The 24,055-nt window shown below is 39.6% G+C and overlaps 2 protein-coding genes across 6 annotated transcripts in view; one reads left to right on the forward strand and one right to left on the reverse strand.

Annotated features, from left to right (window-relative positions):
* The first annotated feature begins 89 nt into the window (after positions 1 to 89).
* On the forward strand, positions 90 to 21,011 carry mkrn2 (makorin, ring finger protein, 2). Its single transcript, XM_073072137.1, has 8 exons — positions 90 to 202; positions 4,121 to 4,249; positions 5,218 to 5,396; positions 8,047 to 8,387; positions 9,605 to 9,819; positions 11,363 to 11,473; positions 13,501 to 13,645; positions 18,984 to 21,011. Exons 1-8 carry the CDS (start codon positions 174 to 176, stop codon positions 19,134 to 19,136), a joined length of 1,302 nt encoding a protein of 433 aa, XP_072928238.1. The 5' UTR covers positions 90 to 173; the 3' UTR covers positions 19,137 to 21,011.
* The window catches only part of raf1b (Raf-1 proto-oncogene, serine/threonine kinase b), a 101,461-nt gene continuing 90,053 nt past the window's right edge, over positions 12,648 to 24,055 (reverse strand). For all 5 annotated transcript variants that reach the window (XM_073072132.1, XM_073072131.1, XM_073072136.1 and 2 more), the window contains exon 17: positions 12,648 to 22,954. In XM_073072132.1, coding sequence (XP_072928233.1) covers positions 22,814 to 22,954 — 141 coding nt within the window. In that variant the 3' untranslated portion in view covers positions 12,648 to 22,813. The remainder of the gene's footprint in view (positions 22,955 to 24,055) is intronic.

Consider the following 24,055-nt stretch of genomic DNA (forward strand, 5'->3'; position numbering starts at 1 on the left):
GTTACGAAATAAACAAGCACCGCCAAACCCACCCTCCGCTGCTGAAGGGGGCGCTGCTGAGCGCCGGAACCGCTGGTCCGGGCTGCGGTGGGTACGTGCCGCTGAGAGGGACGGACAGGAAGTAGCTTTGGGTAGGCCGGGAGGAGGGAAGGGGATGTAGGACTGGCGGCGGGATGATGAGCACCAAGCAGGTGACGTGCAGGTACTGAGCCTCTTCATCTTGGGGCTGTCGGGGTTTAGGGGCTTTGAGCCCGGCGGTGGCCTTTAGGGTGAGGGTTCGCGAAGCGGAGGTATCAGGCGCTGTTGTCAGCACAGAGGCCCGGAGCCAGGACTTCCCTCCGACCCGGGTCCAGTGTGTCCCGGAGATTACCGTGACCCTGTGCTTTGACTCTGCGGCATTTCCTTCGATCGTTAATATTCAGTGTTATCTTTTTTTATCTGCCACCTGCTGGAAATTATAAATTCGTCTGTGGATTTGGTTATGAGGATGTTTACTAAATGAGTTCTCGGGTCTTATTTGGCATTACAAACTTGTATTGAGGCTGCGCCCAGCACATTGCCCAAAACAGAACCCGCAAGTTCAGCGACGAGCTGGGTTTCTGATCCAGTTCAGTATGTAGGTTTCTACTTTGACATCGCCTACACCTGCTCTCATTTCAATCCTCTTGTGCTTTATTAAAGCACTTCACGATCTTAGACGCTTTCAAACACTGCATCATTCGTGAACTTAAGCTTTTCAAAACTGTTGATGTTCAAATCGCATTCTATATCACAGATTAGAGTTAAGTGCACCAAGTTCCTCAGAGTTCACATCACGGATGACCTCACCTGTTCCCTTAATATCACCTTCCTGAACAAGAAGGCACAGCTGCGCCTTTACTTCCTAAAAAGATCGAGACAAGAAAGACCTCCCCCCGCTTCCACCATCTTAACTGTGTTTTACAGGAGCGCAATTGCGAGCGCCCTGACAAGATGCATCTCCATCTGGTATGGGAGCAATCGAGCATCTGATCAGATGTCCCTAGAAAGGACTGTGAGAACAGCTGAGAAGATCATGGGGTCTCTCATCTGACACTTATAAAGAGCGCTGTGCGTGCAGAGCCCTTAGTGTTATTAAGGATCCCACCCTTTCATCCAGCATCCCCTTTTACTTTCCACCATCAGGCAGGAGACTCCGATGCGTAAGAACAAGAACGGATAGGATGAGAAAGTTTCTTCCCCCAGACAATTAGGCTTCAGAACTCCCTGCTGCATGGTGTTGGAAGTGTCACTGGTTAATCTGTTCTGTATCTTACAATATTTAATATTAATGCACTTTAGTTTGTTATTTATGTGTGATTCATCTGTAGATTTTATCCTTACCTTCATAAGTTATCATGTGTACTACTGTGCTTTACACCCTGGCTCGAAGAAATGTCTCATTTCTATATACATTATATGGTTATACTGTATACATTATTTACACATATTTAGTTAAATGACAACAAACTTGACTATGGCTTTCAGTCTCCCAGAGCTTCATACTAAAGATTTTACATTGGGTTAGCAAAGCTATTTAAAAAAAACATGCACACACAAGCGAAGCACTGGATTTTATTTCTCAAGGTAAAGAGTTGAGTCGCGGAGAACTTATGCTAAATGTAGGGAATGTACATATTGAACCTCAGTTGAGTTGCATGTATGGTTCCAGTCAACAAAGAGTATGGAGAGACTGCATAGAATACTCAAAGAGTATTAATAATGTGAGACTCTCTGCCACAGGGAATGGTTGAAGTGAATAGGACAGGTGCATGTAAAAAGAAGTTAGATGAGCATGTGAGGGAAAAGGGAATAGATGGTTCGGTGCTGAGGAATGAAGGAAGACCGTTCAAGTGGACCAGTATCTGAGCTATACATCCTATGTTACCTTATCTTCCAGTCTTAATTTTCACTCACGTTTGTGAGTCTTGCAAGTTTTTAGACTCTCGGCTAACTTGATGACATCCCAGTTGCTCCCTAACTTTCGCAGCATCATAATACAATTGAGTGCTGGTCAGTTTAGTTCTGTGTACTTTATCCGGTGTAGTATCTTGTGGTTAGACTTGGAGCAGAATTAGGCCAAATGACTGAATTCTACTCGTGTAAAGGTAATGAGTTCTTGTGACAGCATCATTCTGTAGAACTTTTGGAGCAGTCTAAAACTTTTGTTAGGCCACACTTGGAGAATTGTGTGTGGTTCTGGTCTCCTCATTGCAGGAAGGGTGTGAAGGTTTTAGAGAGGGTGTAGAAGAAGTTTATCAGGATGCAGCTTTAAGGAGACGTTGGATTAAACATGGGTTGTTTTCTCTGAGTGTCAGAGGCTGAAGAGACACTGATATGGGTTTACAAAGTTATGAAAGGCGAGATAGGGTGGTATCTTTTTCCCCAGGGGAGAAATGTCAATTACCAGAGGGCAAAGGTGTAGGTGAGACGAAACAAGGGAGAAAAATTTAATGGAAATGTGCAAGGCAATTTTGTACTCAGAATGGAATATTTTGAATATGTTGTCCCAGTGAGAGTGGAAAAAAAGTGGTGGTTAAGAGGCTTTTGGATAGACAAATGAAGATGGAGTGATAGTATCATATACAGACAGAAGGGATTAGTTTCATATGGATCACAAACATTGTGGGCTGAAGGATTTGTTCCTGTTCTGTTGTGAAGGTGTTACACTTGTGCAGAGTCTGTATTCTATACTTTTTGCAGTCAGACTCCGTTTTAGTTATCACACTTGCATTGAAACATACAGTAAAACACATAGTGGTAACTGCCAACATACCCAGGGATGTGCTAGGGGCAGCACGCCAGTGTTGATACATAGTGCCACCAATATTGTACTCCCTCTTTGTTCAGCAGAACCATGCAAACAACACATACAGACAGGCCTCCGACCACAGGACAGGATACTTCCAGGCCTGCAATCCTTGGCCCTGATCTTTCAGATTTGTATACCTCAGGCCTCCGGCCTTCAGTTCCTGGCCTGGACTTGCAGACTAGGCCTTTCAGCCTCCACCTTTCGCCTTGCTGATTTTGGTCTTAAACTTCTCAGGCTTTCTACCTCTGGACCCCCGAAGCTTTAGACCTTGACCCTCACAGCTCGGTACCTCCTTGCCCCGAACACTGGCCTCTGCCCCTGACGCTTACCTTACTGCCCTGACCTCTAAACCCCTAACTCCCGTGCTGTCCCCATCACTACAAGTGTGGTTCCAATTGAAATCAAAAGGTTTTGATTGCAAACCATTCATTTGTGACTCTGAATCCTTGGATTAAACCACAATGAGATTAAGATCTCAATTGCAACTTTAACACCAACATTTCCATAACAGTTTGTAGCTAATAAAGAGTCCTTGCATTCTATTTTGTCTGACTACAAACTGTTTATTGAGTTGTAAATTAACCCTTTATAAACCATTATTGTAGCCATATACAGAAAGGTGCCAGTAACACCATGAAGAATCTCACATACCTTGCACGTGGACTGTTTGCCCCTCTTCCATCAGGGAGGAAGCGATGTAGCATCCATACCATGGCCATCAGACTCAAAAACAGTTACTCTCACAAGTAGCAGGGCTGATCAACACGTCTACCACTAACTTTATCATTTCCTGTCAGAGTCACCATACGTACAGACACACCTGTACCTAACATCACTTTATGGACATACAATCAATCTATGTGTATAAGCTATCCTATGTATTTATATTTATTGTGCTTTTTTATTATTGTGTTTTTTTGCACAGTAACAATTGATTTGTTCTTCTTTACACTTGTGTAATGGAAATAACATTAAACTGGCTTGAATCCTTGAGGGTCAATATATGAGAAGTTTGAGACAGGTATTACAAAAGGTGAAATGACTTAAAATGGAGATGACATATTTTACCTGCATATGAGTGCTCTTGTAAGTTACAAAATGCAGCAGCAATTATTGTGTCATATTGCCATAACATTTTATTGATGTCTTTATTTGCAGAGTAGTTTTGAACTTTGACCTTTCATTTCATTTATGCAGTATTGTGCATAATTGAGATCAAAATGTCTTTAATATGTTTTATAACTTTAATAAAGAAAACTCTTCTAAATCCCACTAAATATTTGTGTTTAGATATTTTATGCATGGTGTATGCCGTGAAGGAAGCCGCTGTATGTTTTCCCATGACTTGTCTACAAGCAAGCCATCGACAATCTGTAAATTCTATCAGAAGGGACAGTGTGCCTATGGAGACCATTGCCGGTATGTTTTTGTCATTTTGGTTTTTAATCTAGTAGTACAGAATTATTTTCAGAAGAAAATTGTTGGTTTATACAACTTCGGGCAGTAGTAACCAAATCAGATTTATTTTCCTTTTGTAAATTGAAAAGGAACCAAAACATTTATGGTGTTCCCTAGATCTTCCTTTCTGCTTCTTCCTTGCTCTTTTCCCTTCCAAATGATGTAATCTAAGTATTTTACTGTTTGCTGTTGGTAGATTAGGCTCTTATGATTAATGTTTGGTTAGTTTCTAGAGTTAGGTTCATATCTTTTGTGTTTCCTATTAATGACAGCCATATTCTCGGGAGTAACAGCACCTCAGCAGCAAGATCAGAATGCATTCTGAAAGTTCCTGAACGTTTGCATTATGAGATTGTTTATTGCGATCGTGTAGAACTGACTGTGCTGCTTACATGCTTCAGCGTACAGTAAATGTGAATTAAAATCCAGTTGGTGGATTCCAGTTCTTTTTCTACCTGTAGCCATGTCAGAGTGGTCTCACAAGTGAATGTAAATTTGGGCCCAGTGTTATCATGTAGGCTGTGCTAATCTTTTTGACTACGTTCAGAACAGGTCATTATCAGGGTCCCGAATTAAGTACGAGTCACAGCTGCCCAGGGTTTCCCTGCTCTTCTGATTTATAAAACTTCTCCAAAAGTTTCCTCTGCTATCAACTTCTCCAACAAGATGTAAAGCTTTTGGGTTGCCTGATCTGAAAGGACAGCTAGATTGCAGAGATTGATGAAAGCCTGGCTATTACGACTGACTGTTTCCCACCGTAGCTCCACGGTGAAGAGTAAAAGCCATAGTGGCTATATTTGCTTGTAGTTTAAAAATTCTGCCTTTTGTCCCAGTGATGAAATGGGCTACAGTTAAAATGCTGAGTTGCTTCTGAGCAATCTGCACGGTGTGTTGATGGTGACTAACTACAGTTGTTCTCTCTTAATAAGATATGATCACGTGAAGCCGCCTGGATCTAGAGCAGTGGGGCCAGTGATCTCGCGAGTCACCTGTATACCCATCGTTCATGATGCTATTGCTGAACCTCCCACTGCAGAACAGACCGTGCTCGTCAAAGCCGCTGAATCTGGGAGATGTAAAAAGAAAACACTGGAGCTGAAAGATCGAGGTGTGCTGAAACTCCAGCTCAGTATTCGTCATATAGATGTTTAAACTTGAGTATTTTTGAACCACGGCGATTTGAGATATGTACTTAAACTAGCTATCCCTTAAAAGGAGATAAACGAACTGAGTTTTATTTTTCCTTTTGGTATGGAGGCTGAAATTTGAGAATGCTGCAGGGATCCAATGATGCTGGGTTATTCTGTTTCACCTTGGCAAAGCTCTTTCACGTATTTCACCCCTTCATTTCAGAATCTTCTTCCAAACCCTTTTCTTAGATTAGGTTTTCAGTGGTCCACCCCGCCTTCCGTCATGATGTACAAAATTATCCAAAGTAAGTTTTTTATCCACTGTGCCTTCCCGCCATGTATCCTCCTGACTTGGCAAATGGTTGCCTGACATCTGAAGTTAGATAAATGGAAATTTTCTCCATTTAATCACTGGGAAGCATTAAGTTTGTCATGCACTCTGCTCCCTTGCAGTTAATCCCAGTCCTCTCCCAGCACACCATCTGTATTTGTGATCTTGCTATTGTAATTAATCCTCAACCGAGCTTCCACCTGCGGCCTACTCGATAAAACTACTTCCCTTTAACCGTATCTCAGTGAATGTGACATTCTCATTTTTCTCTTTTGTAGTACCCAGACTTGATTTCTCCAAACTCTCCTACCTTCTGTTTTTATTTCATTAACTTTAACTTATCACAAATTGCTGCCCACAATGTAAATTGCATTGTTCAAGTTACCCAGCACCTCTGAACACTTAACTACCTTGACCACCAATGCCTTAATTTTAAATTTCTCACTTTCATGTTTTAAATCCCTCTACTGCTCTATCTCTCTCTTTTGTCAGTTCTGTAACCCACAAAGAATGTAAAGTTTGGATTATTAAACATCTTCTGCAATATCTTTACCATAAAATTTGAATATTACTCTATCAATCTTTGGGCTGTAGGGTCCACAATTGCCTTTTTAAGACTTTTCATCTCTCTACCTCTCTTCTCTAAGACTTTCTTTACAGGTTTTTCTCTTTATTCAAGCGAACGTCTGAGTGTAGTGTCCTGTATTTATTCTAAAATGCTTCTTTGAAGCACTTTGGCCTTTTTAATACTTTATAAGGCATTATGCAGTTGCCAAATGAATAAAGGTGGGTGGGGGAGGGGATAAAAAGCTAGATTATCCCAGTAGGTTTAAGTGAATAGGACAGAGTACTTGACCATTCATGAGTAAAAATGGTAATTTGTCTGCACTGCAATGCATCAGGGTAATCTGGATGATCTTTCAGTGTATTTATAGTTACTGCAGACTGCAACAGAATTGGGATTAACCAGTGGTTCCAGAGGTACAGGTTTATTTCTCTGTGAGAACTTAATGTGTGACGTAACTTCTTTTAAGTGCTTCAGAGGTTGAAAATATAAAGCAAAACCTGTTCTTACTGTAAGACACATTTGTATGTGAAGCTACCTTCAACTCTTACAAAATCGACTAATAAGCTCTTTGGTTGTTGCAAGATTTATTTCTGTCCACTAGAGTGAGCTAGAGTATGTTTTTTTCATTCACATTGATTTTTCAATGTGCAACTAAAAGTATGTTTGCTGCCATACTAGTCACTAGATAGAAAAGTGTCTGAAAAGGCACCATGAATGATGTTGCTTCTTTGCTGCAGACTTTTTATTCACTCGAGTGGGTCAGTGTGACGTTGTAAGATAGATTATAAGGAAGCATTTTGGTTTCATTCAGTATGAGAACTTTATTCCATCCCATTGCTTGGCCATTATGCATTTTGTTTTATTTTCCATCAATTTATTCCCAGAGTTTTGCTACCGTTTTAGAAGGCAGGGCTTACAAGCGAAAGTGGGAGCAGCAGGAAAGCAATTCATACTTGTGCCATCTGCTCATTTTGTATAATTCTATAAAATTGCTTCTGTTCATAATTCACTATCAGTTTTAAACAGATATTCACTATCAGTTTTAAAATTCATACTAATGCTATCTGATCATTTTCTATAACTACAAAATTGTTTCTGTTTGTAATTGGCTAGGAACGCTAAATGTGAAACTGACATTTTGAACATTTTTATTTGTTGTGCTACTTCAGTTTTTAAATATCTTTCATGCCCCAACCTATGAAAGCAGGGTAAAAATTATTTTCAGTTACGTTCGTAATTGCTTTTAGTAAAATAAGTTCTATCTGCTTGGAAAGATTTTTGATTTACTTACAACATGTGCCTGAAGAAGCATGTGAATGGTCAACAATGGAAATGGTTTTTGGATTTGTTCTGGCATGTTCTCCATATGATAGATGTTCTTGTTTACATATAGATATCACTTAAACTGAATGTTATTTGCATTAAGTTCCCACAGATAATCTCTTGTTTTTAAATTGCAGTCGTTCTTGCATTGCCCTCAGATTACCTGTTCGTTCAATTCATCTTCTTGTCTGATACTGTGCAAAATTCATTGATCTGGCTTCCACCTTAGATGTGTGCTTGCAATTACTTATTATATATTTGAAAGATTAATTAGGACTAGAGAGGAAACCTTAACAGTAGAGATTGTTTCTATATTCTTCAATGTCTGTTATACATGATCACTTCAACTTGTAAATGCATTTCACACTACAATTTTTTTTGGGGGGGTTCTTATTCTCCTCTTTAGACCTTTGCAACCGAACAGCAGAAAAATCTAAATTGTTTCCTTTCCCACCGTCTTACTGCAACACTATGAACACTGCGCCGCACTTCCCTGATTCGGCAGCATTTGCTGATGAAGACGTTGAAGTGAAGCCGCCGTCATATTTGGACGCAGTTCGCAGGGGACTGACTGTTTCAGAAGTAGCAGATTGTAGTGATTCTGCACAGCAGCTGTGCCCTTTTGCACTAGCGGGCGAATGTCATTATGGCGACAGCTGTTTGTACCTTCATGGAGATGTGTGTGAAGTATGTGAACTTAAAGTGCTGCATCCAACTGACCTCGAGCAACGTAGAGCACATGAGCAGGCAAGTATATGTCAAAGCAATGTGCTTTTCTGTGAACTGAGAGGATGTTCTATTTAATCTTACAGACTCAATAGCTTGTTTTAGTTCTTGCTACCTTGTACTTTAATCAATACTTAAATCACGTGTAAATTTAATATGCTTTGAAGCTTTATGAACTAAAACTATTTAAGTCTCACTTCAAAGTGTGGTTTTAAAAAACTTCCATGCAAGATGCTGAAAATATCATGTGGCATTTTTCTTAATAAATACTGGTCTCTTAGAATCATTGTTTTTACAACTACACAGATCTTGATATTTCTGATCACTATTAATATAAAACATGTTGTGTCCAGTTGATGCATATGGCACATTTTGGGTTACTTTCAGTTTTATAATTTCTTGCTAAGAGCTGAACTGTTATGAAAACTGCAAATTGTGAAACTTCATACTAACCCTTAAGAATTCTGCTTTATTAAAAATTGAGAGAAAAAATGTCACATTTTGTGACCTTGGAATATTACAAAGCATTTAATGAGTACTGAAATACTTTTGAAATGTAAATCTGGTTTAGGAAAGCTTGGCAACAATCCCAAGTGCAGCAAAAATTCCAGTTACGGTAGAGATATGAATGGATTTTTTAAAAGAGATTTTTGGTGAAGCATAACTTTGCCTAAACTATTTGAATTTTGCTGCTCATGTTAAAACAGTGGACTGTCATACTTTACACCCACAAAGAAGGGGGTGGGGTGGTCTACATTTAACATTCAACAGGGCAGATCGATGTGATCCAAGATTAAAACCTCAAATATGCAAATTCTAGCTCATGATCTTTTGAGCAGATATGAGAGTACATCACTGTGCCAAAGCTGACATCTAAAATTTTGTTTAAGTATTTATATCCTGTAGTTGAAGTGTAGAAGGTTTTCAAAAGACTATAGTCCAACAATTCTAATAGACTTGCAATAGAGAGTATATTTGGTGATTGATAATAAGTGAGTTGGTACTGAGACCAGCACTTCCTCTTTCCTCATTTACATTGTTCCCTGTTAACTGATATCTTTTCAAAACTTTACTACAAATAAACTAACATTGTATCTTGATTAACTGAAGTCTTAAGAGAATTTTCCTGAATTAACTTTAATGAAGTGCAGAAACCACAGTACCTAATCACTCTTGAGCACTGTCCCTTTATCCTGAATGTGACCTGTTGCTGATAGTTGTGTTTCTGTTTTAATCAGATGTGTCTCATTGCATTTGAACAAGACATGGAGAAAGCCTTCGCTGTACAAAAGAGTCAAGATAAAGTCTGTAATATTTGTATGGAGATAGTCTATGAAAAAGTAATACCATCTGAGAGAAGGTTTGGAATTCTTTCTGACTGCATTCACCCATATTGTCTGTCCTGCATTCGACAGTGGAGATGTGCAAAGCAGTTTGAGAATAAAATAATCAAGTGAGTGTGTAACTGACTTTTATGGATCACTAAGTGGCAATTTTTGATACTGGTACACCTATAAACATAGCTGTCAATCAATGTTGTGATTTCTAGAGTAAACAGTCAATGTTTTGTCTTGATGAAGGGTCTCAGCCTACTCATTTCCGTAGATGCTGCCTGGACTGCTGAGTTCCTCCGGCATTTTGTGTGTGATGTTCTGCCTGGAGGTCGGTGACTAGTGATGTTCCTCAAGGATATGTTCTGGGACCCCTGTTCTTTATGATTTTTATAAATGACTTGGATAAGGAAGCGGGGGTGGGGTGGTTACTAAGTTTGCAGATGATACAAAAGTTGGTGGAGTTGTGCATAGGTTGTTGTAGGTTACAGTGGAACATTGATATGATGCAGAGCTGGGCTGAGAAGCGACAGATGAAGTTCAAATGTGGAATGATTCGCTTTGGAAGGTCAAATCTGAAGGCAGAATACAGTGTTAATAACATGATTCTTGGCAGTGTAGAGGAATACATATGAGGAATATATGGATATGGGGTACATTATCCCATGTGGGCTTTCATTAGTAGGAGTATTGAGTTTGAGCCATGAGGTAATAAAACATTGGTTAGACCACACTTGGAATATTGTGTTCAGTTGTGGCCATCTTGTTATGGGAAGGATGTAGAAGCTTCAGAGGTAGTACAGAGGAGATTTACCAGGATGCTGCCTGGATGAGAAGAGCTTGTCTTATGAAGATGGGTTGAATGATCTTGTGCCTTTCTCTTTGGAGCGAAGGAGGATGAGAGGTGACTAGGTAGAGGTGCACAAGATGATAAAAGGCACGGATTGAGTGGATAGCCAGAGTCTTTTTCCCAGGGCAGAAATGACTAATACCAGGTGGCAAGATTGGCGGAGAGTATAGGGGGAATGTCAGAGGTAAGTTCTTTACAGAGAGTAGTGGATGCATGTAATGCCCTGCCAGGGGTGATGGTAGGAGATACATTAGGGTCATTTAAGAAACTTGGATGGTATGGATGACGGAATAAAGGAAGGTTATGGAGGAGGGAAGGGCTAGATTGGTCTTAGAGGAGGTTAAAATGTCAGTACAACACTGTGGGCCAAAGGACCTGTACCATGCTGAAATATTCTATGTATCTTCTATGTTAGGCTACCAAACTTTGATTTTTTTCCCCTAGGAAATATATATTTCATCTTTTCCCTCTCTCTTCTAATAAAAATATTTTTAGTTGCCAAGAAATTCTTAAGGGTTTCATCTTCTTGGTTTCATAAATGGAGTAAATTCAAGATAGCTGCGTAATCATATTTAGTTCCATTTCAAATAGCAAGGATTCTATCTATCTATCTAATAAGTCAATCACAGTTACTCACCCTTACAATCTCTCCTCAAGTCAAATCTCGCATCATGGTTATAGATCTGTATAATTAGATATTGTAAAATCCCTTTCTGGATTGAATATAGAAGTTCCTTGAGTCATGCAAATAGGTTTCTTATAAATAAAGTATTTATTAATGGTTACATACCAGTGTTTTACTTAATTTATCATAGGTCCTGCCCTGAGTGCAGAGTGATATCTGAATTTGTGATCCCAAGTGCTTACTGGGTAGAGGAAAAGGAGGAAAAAGAGCAGCTCATTGAAGCATTCAAGCAGGGAATGGGGTAAGGAGTTCTTGTTTCATGTAATTAGTTACTAAACTACTGCTGAAGTAGATGGTCTTCTAAGTAAATGTATTTGTGTATATATATAATTGAAATAATATGTTAAACTTGGGTTAAATTGTTTATAGTTTGCTAAAGTTAGATGTTTCTGGCCATCTGAATATTTGGCAAAGCTTCACATTTCTATCACTAGGAAGATGAGTATTTAGCTTTCTATTGAATCGATTCCAGTTTAACAGAAGAAAATTAGGTTTCAATTAACTTGGAATCAGTCTTTTTTTTAAATATCCAACTGAAATTGCAGTTTTCTTACAATAAGTAACATTCCAGTGTCTGCACAGCAAATAACAATCCTGTTTTAATTTCAACAATGCCTTTTTATTTTTTGCTAAACTTAGTGCCCCATCAGGACGCTTATGGTATAATGAAACTGCTCTGAACAGCGGTCAGCTTAAAGTTAGAGGTGGCTGTGGTGTACCTTGACTGGGGTTTTTGAAAGATTTAGCATTGCTTTGAGTTTCCTTCTTGGATTTAGTCCATTTGTAACCTTGAAAGATTGTTCAAAGATTTTGCTAAATGTTGATGTATTAACTGCCCCCCTAAATATATTAGCTGTTTTAATCATCACCAAGTACACAACTTCTTCTCACCTTCTGCAAAAATAATCACCTAAAATCCAAAGTGTTCCTACATATCTATTCTCGAGAACAGGGGTTCCCAACCTGGTCTCCATGGACCTCTCAGTTAATGGTAGGGGTCCATAGCATAAAAAAGGTTGAGAGCCCCAGCTCTAGAATTAAAACATTTTTTTTCAACCATTGCGTCAAATAGAGGATTAAAACCTGCCAGTGTTTTTTCTCTTTCTTGAAAGCTTTTGCCGTTTTATCCAATACTGTATCAAAGGCAATTTATAGAGCAGCCATCAGAATATGAGGGGTGCCTGTATCATAGCTGGTCTATAAACAGATGTGAAAAAATATTATTGACAAAAAACTAGGAGAGTACTTAAAATGTAAGATCTAAATTGAAATATCCCATAGAGGATAAGGTTGCTATATTTAAATTTTATACTGCATATGTATCATCTGCTCCAAAGAGTTTGCTTTCTGTCAGAAAAGAAATCAAGGAAATCAGGAATATGTAGTGCTTGAGATAACGAGTGAAATCTTAAAAGTTCCATCAATTCATTAAGTTTAATTTGTGTAGTAAAAATTATTTCAGTGCGTGAAGGATACAGACAGAGTTTTTGCATAGAAACAGATTTTTTTGAAAATGCAAACTGAAATGGCTTTTAACCATCTCAAATTGTTCAGTTGATTTTCACTGTAAAGTACATTAACTGTGGCCCATAATCTAAACAATTGACTGCAAAATTGCAGCTCCACTTTTTTTTAAAAAAATGAGCCCTTTAGCATCCTTTATTGTAAAACCCAAATTAATGAGGAAAGAAAATATTTTCCATAAATGGTGGTTCTTAATTCAGCCAAGTAAACATTTACCATAATTCAACTACGTGATAGAAATTATTTCTGTCAAAAACATTGCAAGGGGTCAGAAAATTATACTAAAACTGAGCACTCAAATACATGGATATATTTACACCAAACAGTATAAAAAGTTTTTCTAGATGTATCCAATGGTTTACATTGATAGTTTAAGCATTGTAAATGGCTAATTTATTTATTTCTTTGAGATACAGCATGAAATAGGCCCTTCCAGTCACCCCCGATTTAACCCTAGCTTAATCATGAGACAATTTACAATGACCAATTAACCCGTACATCTTTGGACTGTGGGAGGAGAACCACACATTCCACAGGGAGAACAGACGGGCGGACGATGTCGGAATTGAACTCCAATGCCCCAAGCTGTAATAGCACCGCACTAACGACCACATTACCGTCGTTGACTGATCTGGAGTTGTGAACAACAGTTCAATCATGAAGGTTGTTTTTAGAAAAAACAAGAGTACCAATACAGAATAACAGGAGTGTGCTTTCTAATTCTTCTCTACTGTCTATTAACAGTAAGAAAGCTTGTAAGTACTTTGACAAGGGGAAAGGATCCTGTCCATTTGGTGGCAAGTGCCTTTACCTTCACGCTTACCCTGATGGAACACTGGCAAAACCTGAACAGCCAAGAAAGCAGCTCAGTTCTGAAGGCAACGTGAGGGTAAATCATCTAGATCGCAAATAAGTTTGTTTTTATAAATATTAGCAGTTCTGAGTTTTGTAGAAGTCATCTGATAAATCTTTAGTCTAGGGAGCAAGAAGGCTGCGAGTGAACTGCTGATTTTTCGGAGCGAAGGGAGTTTTTTTTACTACTCGGGTTAAAGAGAGGCGAGACTGCGCGGGCGCGTGACATCAGCCACTAGAGCACGAAAGGTTTAAAAAGAAGACTGCTGTATCCAGCAGGCAGCGGAGTGGTAGGGCTTTGGCTCAACGGGCTTAGGCGGTAACGGGATGAGACAAGGTAGGAGGTATGTGTGTGAGGCCAGTTTTCTGTGCTTGGTGTCAGATGTGAGGAGTCCTGGAGTGTCCCAGCCTCCTGGACAGCCATATCTGCACCAGGTGTGTCGAGCTGCAGCTCCTAAGGGACCGAGTTAAGGAACTGGTGATGCAGCTCGATGACCTTTGCCTGGTGAGGGAGAGCGAGGAGGTGATAGAGAGTAGTTACAGGCAGGTGGTCACACCAGGGCCACAGGAGAAAGAGAAATGGGTCACAGTCAGGAGGGGGAAGGAGAAGAGTCAGGTACTAGAGAGTACCCCTGTGGCTGTACCCCTTGACAATAAGTACTCCTGTTTGAGTACTGTTGAGGGGGACAGCCTACCTGGGGGAAGTGGCAGTGGCCGTGCCTCTAGCACAGAGTCTGGCCCTGCAGCTCAGAAGGGTAGGGAAAGGAAGAGGAAGGCAGTAGTGATAGGGGACTCTATAGTTAGGGAGTCAGACAGGTGATTCTGTGGACCCACGAAAGAAACTCGTATGGTAGTTTGCCTCCCAGGTGCCAAGGTCTGGGATGTTTCCGATCGCGTCCAAGATATCCTGCAGTGGGAAGGAGACCAACCAGAGGTCGCGGTACATATTGATACCAATGACATAGGTGGGAAGAGGTCCTGAAAACAGACTACAGGGAGTTAGGAAGGAAGTTGAGAAGCAGGGCCACTAAGGTAGTAATTTCGGGATTACTGCCTGTGCCACGCGACAGTGAATGTAGGAATAGAATGAGGTGGAGGATAATTGCGTGGCTGAGGGATTGGAGCAGGGGGCAGGGGTTCAGATTTCTGGATCATTGGTACTCTTTTAGGGCAGGTGTGACCTGTACAAAAAGGATGGGTTGTACTTGAATCCCAGGGGGATCAACATCCTGGCGGGAAGGTTTGCTCAGGTTACTGGGGAGAGTTCAAACTATAATTGGTGTGGGGTGGGAACCAAACTGAAGAGACTGGGGAAGAGGAGGTTAGCTCACAAACAGAGAAAGACAGTGCGAGAGGGAGGATAGGCAGGTGATAGAGAAGGGTCACGCTCAGACCAAAGGCTTGAGATGTGTCTATTTTAACACAAGGAGTGTTGTGAACAAAACGGGTGAGTTTAGAGCATGGATCAGTACTTGGAGATATGATGTGGTGGCCATTACAAATACATCGATGGCTCAGGGACAGGAATGGTTACTTCAAGTGCTGGGTTTTATATGTTTCAGAAAGGACAGGGAGGGAGGTAAAAGAGGTGGGAGCGTGGCACTTTTGTTCAGAGATAGTGTCACGGCAGCAGAAAAAGTGGACGTCATGGAAGGATTGTCTACGGAGTCTCTGTGGGTGGAAGTTAGGAACAGGAAGGGGTCAATAACTTTACTGGCTGTTTTTTATAGGCCACCTAATAGTAACACGGATATCGAGGAGCAGATAAGAAAACAGATCCTGGAAAGGTGTAATAATAACAGAGTTGTCAGGATGGGAGATTTTAATTTCCCAAATATCGATTGACATCTCCCTAGAGTGAGGGGTTTAGATGGGGTGGAGTTTGGTAGGTGTGTTCAGGAAGGTTTCTTGACACAGTATGTAGATAAACCTACAAGAGAAGCAGCTGTACTTGATTTGGTATTGGGAAATGAACCTAGTCAGGTGTCAAATCTCTGTGGGAGAGCATTTTGGAGATAGTGATCATAATTTTATCTCCTTTACATTAGCATTGGAGAGATGGGCACAGACAAGTTAGAAAAACGTTTAATTGGAGTAACGGGAATTATGAGGCTATCAGGCAGGAAATTGGAGGCTTAAATTGAAAACGGATGTTCTCGGGGAAAAGTACGGAAGAGTAGCAAATATTCAGGGGATATTTGTGTTGAGTTCTGTATAGGTACGTTCCAATGAGACAGGGAAGTTATGGTAGGGTACAGGAACCGTGGTGTACAAAGGCTGTAATAAATCTAGTCAAGAAGAAAAGAAAAGCTTACAAAAGGTTCAGAGAGCTAGGTAATGTTAGAGATCTAGAAGATTATAAGGCTAGTAGGAAGGAGCTTAAGAAGGAAATTAGGAGAGCCAGAAGGGGCCATGAGAAGGCCTTGGCGGGCAGAATTAAAGAAAACCCCAAGGCATTCTACAAGTATGTGAACAGCAAGAGGATAAGATGAGAAAGAATAGGACCTATCATGTGTGACAGTGGGAAAGTGTGTATGGAACCGGAGGAACTAGCAGAGGTATTTAATGAATACTTTACTTCAGTATTCACTATGGAAAAGGATCTTATTGATTGTAGTGATGACTTGCAGCAGACTGAAAAGCTTGAGCATGTAGATATTAAGAAAGAGGATGTGCTGGAGCTTTTGGAAAGCATCAAGTGGATAAGTCTCCAGGACCGGATGAAATGTACCTCAGGCTACTGTGGGAGGCGAGGGAGGAGATTGCTGACCCTCTGGCGATGATCTTTGCATCATCAATGGGGACGGGAGAGGTTCCAGAGGATTGGAGGGTTGTGGATGTTGTTCCTGTATTCAAGAAAGGGAGTAGAGATAGCCCAGGAAATTATAAACCAGTGAGTCTTACCTCAGTGGTCGGTAAGTTGATGGAGAAGATTCTGAGAGGCAGGATTTATGAACATTTGGAGAGGTACAATATGATTAGGAGTAGTCAGCATGGCTTTGTCAAAGGCAGGTCATGCCTTACAAGCCTGATTGAATTTTTTGAGTATGAGACTAAATACATTGATGAAGGAAGAGCAGTAGATGTAGTGTATATGGATTTCAGCAAGGCATTTGATAAGGTACCTCATGCAAGGCTTATTGAGAAAGTAAGGAGGCATGGGATCCAAGGGGACATTGCTTTGTGGATCCAGAACTGGCTTGCCCACAGAAGGCAAAGAGTGGTTGTAGACGTGTCATATTCTGCATGGAGATCAGTCACCAGTGGAGTGCCTCAGGGATCTGTTCTGGGACCCTTACTCTTCGTGATTTTTATAAATGACCTGGAAGTGGAGGGATGATTTAGTAAGTTTGCTGATCACACAAAGGTTGGAGGTGTTGTGAATAGTGTGGAGGGCTATCAGAGGTGACAGAGGGACATTGATAGGATGCACAACTGGGCTGAGAAGTGTCAGATGGAGTTCAACCCAGATAATTATGAAGTGGTTCATTTTGGTAGGTCAAATATGATAGCAGTATATAGTATTAATGGTAAGACTCTTGGCAGTGTGGAGGGTCAGAGGGATCTTGGGGTCTGAGTCCATAGGACACACAAAGTAGCTGAGCAGGGTGACTGTAGTTAAGAAGGCATATGGTGTATTGGCCTTCATCAATTGTGGAATTGAATTTAGGAGCTGAGAGGTAATGTCGCAGCTATATTGAACCCAGCTCAGACTCCACTACAGGAAGGATGCGGAAGCCATAGAAAGGGTGCAGAGGAGATTTACAAGGATGTTGCCTGGATTGGGGAGCATGCCTTATGAGAGTGGGTTGAAGGAGGATGAGAGGTGAACTGATAGAGGTGTACAAGATGATGAGAGGCATTGATTGTGTGGATAGTCAGAGGCTTTTTCCCAGGGGTGAAATGGTTGCTACAAGAGGACACAGGTTTAAGGTGCTGGGAAGTAGGTACAGAGGAGATATCAGAGGTTAGTTTTTTTTTACACAGAGTGCAGTACGTGGAATGGGCAGCCGGCAACAGTGGTGGAGGCGGATACGATAGGGTCTTTTAAGAGACTTTTGGATAGGTACATGGAGCTTAGAAAAATAGAGGGCTATGAGTAAGCCTAGTAATTTCTAAGGTAGGAATATGTTCGGCACAACTTTGTGGGCCAAAGGGCCTGTATTGTGCTGTAAGTTTTCTATGTTTACAGTTAATGGATAGTAGTTGATTAACATAGAAGACAGATAAGTGGGTCCTTTTCAGATCGCTGTTGTGTGCTTAGTGGGGTATGATGGCATTGGTGCTTGAGCCCAACTATTCATAAGCTATGATTGGGATTCAACCAAGTGGACAAAATCTAACTTTCCAAGTTTGCTGGCGACAGCACATTAAGTGTGAGTACAGGTAGCCATGTGGACGTAGACAAGCCAAGTAGGTGGGCAACAGTGAGGACAATGTGGAATAACTTCAGGTATCCACTAAGTTGTGAAAAACAGAAATGCTATGTTTTAAAATGATGAGAGATTGGAAAGTGTCATTGGAAGTTACTGAAATCTAATGTGTAAATTGAAAATCCAATTAGAAAAGCAAGTACGTTTCCCTTTATTGCAAAGAGGATGAGTAAAAGACTGGTGATGTGTTATAATTATACAGGGCCAAAGTGAAAGCAGACCCATGGTCTTTTCAAAAAAAAGTAGTTACTAAGAGTGCAGCAAAGATTTAGTGCGTTTATCATTAGAGAGACTGAGCAGGCTCAGCCTCTTCTCTGGAGTTTGGAATAATGATTTTGTTATTAAAAAAATACTTAATTTCTGAAAAGAAGCAAAGAGCCCAGAACTGCAGATGACTGTTTTTAAATAAAAGATAGATACTCTGGACTGAAATGGGAAGATGGAACAATAAATTTTTGAGCCAAAGTCCTTCTGGGTAACAAATTTTCATCATTGATTGCAGAGGGAGCAATAGGTTTCTGGAAATTAGAGGAAACAAATGGTTATAGAGCAGAAACTCTGAGATAAAGGAGATCTTGTTGAATGATGAAATAGGGATGAGGAGCCAAAATGGTTCCAAATTATGTTTTTGAATGCCCCCAAAGGAACCAGGTTGTAATTAACTTGGAACCATCTAGCTGAGCATACCAGAGATCAGATAAATCAGAATGATTACCTTCTGTGTGGGTTAGTCCACTTACAAACACCATTGATACACCAGAAATTTTGTAAATCAGATTCACGAGTACTTTGTAAATTTAGTCCTTGGGAAAAAATAAAGTTAGAAAAGTTCTTACATAACGTTGACAACAAGTTATTTCATAACTTTTCTTTTATATCGGAGAACAATTTTAAGAAAAAAATACCAAAGTAATGCTGTTTGTGTTTTTTTTAAACCTGCAGTTCCTTCACGCAGTGCGACTGTGGGATTTCATTGAAGAGCGGGAACACAGGGATGTTTCCCAGCATGCAGGAGAAGATGAGGTGGCAGAGCTGGGTGATCTTTTCATGCATCTTTCAGGAGCAGACGAGAACACTGTATCCACTGAGAGCTAATCTGATCAGCCTGTTTCTGTATGCTGTAAGGTGATTACAAACCAAATTACAGCTGCTTTTCTGAAACTGCAGCTGATTCAGTAACCATGGGAGCTTGGTTCAAAATTATGTTTGAACTAAATTTGTTATAATGGAAACAAATAGAATGAAACTAGTTGAATCAGAATGGTATTTTGTAGAATTTACTGTATTTAATTTAAACTTATTTATGGATTTGAAGTTTTTCATCAGAGAATATGCTACCCAATATATAATCTTTGGTAGTAAATTTCTTCCAGCTGTAATTTTAAAAGGAAATTGTTGCAATATTACCCATAGTGAATTACCTTAATGCTGTATAATTGATAACAATATAATAATTATAATTGATAAAAAGAGCCTCTTTGGTAGCTCATCCATAACGGAAGCTGCAGAATATTTTCACTACAGACTGACTTTCTTCACCCATTTCTTGGACTGATAGTCTGAATGTTAGTGATTTTGAACTGGCTCCAGGCGAGCACCAGAGTAATCTCAGATTGATTGTTTGCCTTCATTTTCCCATTCTGAGATTACTAACTTCTGTATCCAAGTTAATACTTGGTGGCAGTGTAATAAACCTGCTTCCCGCTACAAAATATTTTTGACCAAAGGAGCAGATGGGTCTGCTGTTGTCAGGCTAGTGATTTTTTTTTTAATCAGCCATCAGAAACTGCAATGAGAGGTTTGAAGTGATTTAACATTATTAACACTTTCCCTGACTCTCATGAAATAAACATTCATATGTAGGAACCTGGAACCTAGCTTATTTCAAATCAAGTTGCTGTGTAGCCAAAAAGTACATTTTAGCATGACTTCACATGGTAGCTGAAAATTATAATATTTCTAATAATTCATTGAAGAAAACATGTATAGTACTATAAATCATATGAAAGCTCCCAAATTTGGAAGCAATTTTTAAATTTTCTTTTAAGTTAATAATAGAAGCTTGGAAAAATACTAATTTGGCTGTGGTTGTTGAAACTAAAATACTAACAACATACAAGAATGTTGTCCTGTATTAAATTTGATGAGAGATCAAATTCATGCTTCAAATTGGTTTTGATAAATCTAGGAAATTATGTTACCCGAGTCACAAAGTACAGATCAAATTCCAGGATAAGAGTCAAGTCTGAAAGTGGTTCGGAAAGTGTAATCATGTCGAAGCTGTGGTTTCAAATTTATAATTAGGAAATTAAAGTACCCTATCACATGAATGCAATTGCAGTTATATCCACAATTATTTCCATTAGCAGTTCTCTCCAATTGCTAGGTGGGCTGCTTTGCTGTGATAGGCAGCCCTTTGTATAACAGACAATCACTAAGCCCACTCTGCCATTCTGATTTAGGCAAGGGGTGAAACCTCAGCAAATGTTCCGACCAGTTTCCATAAATACCAACTTACTCGAAAGCCAAGCCTGCTTTATCCGGTGGTGGGATATGTATTTTGTTGTATGAAGGTGCAACCTTAAGTTCATGCATTAAATATGTAAACTGTAGTCATAATCATAGGGTAGTGTTTGTCAAAGAATTATTATGTCAGGATTAGTCATTAATCACACTGATTTACTGTTACAACATAAAATCCTTTTTATATATTTTACAAAGTGCAAATTCAAATGGTGAAACATCAGTATTAGAATGTTATTTCCCTCCCCCCAACACTTCCTGGTTCTAATGTTTCCTCAAATGATATTTCAAAATCTATCAAACTGAAACTGGTTATTAACTCATCCTCAAATGCAGCATTGGTTTTATTGTACTTGCCAGCTATTGGGTAACATTCAGTATTTACAGCTGCCGGATTTCTCCTTTGTATAGTACTACTACTTTGAATAAAAGTTTCCTAGTGGAGTATATTTGCTCTTTGGATTGTAATAAAAAGAAGCAATTGCACTTTCAAGGTACATTTGCAGTTTCAGGATACTGTAGTTTAAAACCACTAATTAAATTCCTCTTTACATATCTAAATTTGAAGTTCATCATACTGTATTCATCTTTTTAAATATTCCGTTATTGTTCCAATTACAATAAAAGTTTGATACATTTCTAAATCTAGTAAAGTCGTCTGGCTGGGCCCAGAATTGTTCTTCCAGATAATTACTCTGAATACAGTAAGCTCAAATTCAAATGGCAGTAAATTAATCCTTGTCATCTTTTCACCATGGTATAGTCTTTAACTAAAACAGCTCTGTTTTTGCTACATACTTTTCTAAGCTTTGAACTATTCTACCACAGCATTGGTGCTGGCAAAAGACTAGTAGGCATTTTAAATTCTCTTACATTCTATATTTATAACCTGAGTTTCCACTGACTTGTTTCCCCCTCCCTACATCTTTATTAGTGTTTTAAGAGTATTTTGGATCAATAAGATTAGTCTAATTTTTCATTTCCAAAGTAACAACTTGAAATATTTAATTATCAATCGTGTCCATCTTGCAGCTATCTCACAGTAATAGCCAAATCAAATCCTGGAATAACAATACTGTATTTGAGCCTCTCTTTACTTTGGTACATAAACCGTTTACTTCTGCCTCAGTATTTTATTAAACCCTATTTAACAAATATCCTGCTTTTCTTATGAAACAAACTATTTACCTTCTCTTTAAAAGAAAATCTTTTATCTGTCAATTAGCTGACTATCTCTAATTGAACCAGTTCTGCTAATATCTCCTTCCTTACGCTGTCCTAGAATGAATACCGAGAAATCAAGAGGTAAGATCTGTGTGGTTTTTTCTTGGGGGGGAAGAGAAGAGTACAGGTGGGAGAAAAAAAAATCACAGAAATTTAGAGGAGCAGATTATATTTTTTTAAAAGTGGTTTTGTTGAACATGGGAATAACAATTCTCCACCGCATTTTAAAAGGGAAACAAATGCAAACAAATGTAATATCTCCCTGTTTCTACCAGATTTTGTGTAATAGTACCTCAATAGTCATCTAAACTTGTTTGGGATTTTGATGCACCGGAAATTAATTACAGAATTTAACAGATTACCTGATATTCTGAATCGGCAAACCAAAAACATTGCAATTTGTACAGAACTATTTGCAAACCTTTAACTTATTAAAATACACGGGCCTGGCAACAAATGTTCAGGTATCCAAATGGAACACCAAGTTACCTCCACTCATTTGCAAAACAAAAACAAACCTAATTATTTATGATCACTTCAAAACTTGTATTGCATCATAGTTGACCAGAATAGTTCACCATTATCCTCTGCACTTACTAACTCCTTTAAACAGGTACTTTTTTTTTTGCAGAAATGATGTCTTTGTTAAAGATGTTGCTTGGATCATCCAGTAGCAGGCTATATTGTTCTTGTCGACATGTACCCTTCATATTTTCAGCTAATTTGTGCCAGTATAGAGTCTGAAGCCTGAGATAAGCATGGAAGGCAAATAAGACAACTGCCACAGCAAAGTTGATGTTGAGTCAATTGTTTGAGAATTTCTGGAGAAGGCTTCGTGAAATTTACCAGGCATCCATACATCTTGTGAAATGGAGCGACTGTTACCTTATTAGTTACAACCTTAAATCTGATCAGTAGAAGCTTTCAGGTTTGACTGCTTGTGATCAGATGCTGCAAATTAGGCAGTTGCCTACGCCACCAAAAAAAAAGGCACAGCTTTCTGCACTGTTCTTGACTGAAGATCGTTAGCAAGCAACCAATCTTGTCGATGTTAGGGTTAAAGGATTCAAGTCCTCTGTGTGTGCAGCTCGATGTAGAGAAGGTTCTGAAGCACTGCGATGGATTTTGGGTAATGAATGTTGTAATAATTCAACAGAAGATAAAATCTGTAAAAATGTCAGAACAGAAGGTTAACAGCATCATTTGTTGACACAAGAGATTAAATGCAAACTAGAGCAATATAACCTTGTTTACCATCTAGGCAGTCAACAATATAGCAGTATAAACACTGAGTTCTCCAATTTCCAGTAAAGTGCTCTCCCTCTGTTCCTTTTCCCTCTTCCAGATCTACCCAGTCCACAATCACCCTGTCTCTTTCTCCTCCTCCTCCTCCATCATCCACACACTCTTGCCCTACTTTCATCTGCATGGTCTACCTTTGCCCCCAAATTCCATCCTCAACTTTCCTCTATCAGATTCCCTTGTCACTTGCACCTGCCACCTCCCAGCTTCCAGCATCATTTCCACTCTCCCTTCCACCACTCACAAGCTCTTGCTCCTCCCCCTTCCCTTCTTTTTACATTGGCCATCTCCCCTCTACTTTTCAGTCTTGACCTGAAATGTCAACTGTCCATTTCCCTCCATTGATACTGAATTCCAGCTTTGTGTGGGCTGTTACACTCATTTGGTAACCTAGTTGCAAGCATTTTATACAATTTAAACTTAAATAATGACAAATTAGATGAAATTATAGCCAGAAGTGATCTGTTCTATCAATCCCCAATGACATAATTACTGCAGACACTGGAGGTACCGCAGGTCTAGAGCAACACACACAATGTGCTGGAGGAGCTCAGTAGGCCAAGTGGCATCTATGGAGGGGAATAAATAGTTGATGTTTCGGGCTGAAACCCTTCATCGGGACTGGAAAGGAAGGGAGAAGTCAGAATAAGGTGGGGGAGGGAGGGAGAAGTACAAGGTGGCAGGGGATAGGTGAAACCAGGAGAGGGGAAGGGGTGAAGTAAAGAGCTGGGAAGTTGATTGATGGAAGAGATAAAGGAATGGAGAAGGAATAATTTGATAGGAGAGGACAGAAACCCATGGAAGAAAGGGAAGGGGCAGGAGCACCAGAGGAAGGTGATGGGCAGGTAAGAAGAGAAGGGATGAGAGGGAAACAAGAATGGGGAATGGTGAGGAAGAGGAGGGGGGTAATTACCAGAAGTTCAAGAATTGTTGCACAATTGCTTAAGAAACCTTTCATGATAGAT

This window comes from Hemitrygon akajei, chromosome 19 (assembly GCF_048418815.1).
Source record: "Hemitrygon akajei chromosome 19, sHemAka1.3, whole genome shotgun sequence".
In the NCBI taxonomy this organism is placed as follows: Eukaryota; Metazoa; Chordata; class Chondrichthyes; order Myliobatiformes; family Dasyatidae; genus Hemitrygon; species Hemitrygon akajei.

What these genes read in the sequence shown, in the direction of transcription:
- mkrn2 (XM_073072137.1), top strand. Translation starts at nt 174, where the DNA reads ATGATGAGCACCAAGCAGGTGACGTGCAG. An exon ending in GCCTATGGAGACCATTGCCG is followed by an intron (nt 4,250 to 5,217) that starts GTATGTTTTTGT and finishes TCTCTTAATAAG; the next exon opens with ATATGATCACGTGAAGCCGC. An exon ending in TTTGAGAATAAAATAATCAA is followed by an intron (nt 9,820 to 11,362) that starts GTGAGTGTGTAA and finishes AATTTATCATAG; the next exon opens with GTCCTGCCCTGAGTGCAGAG.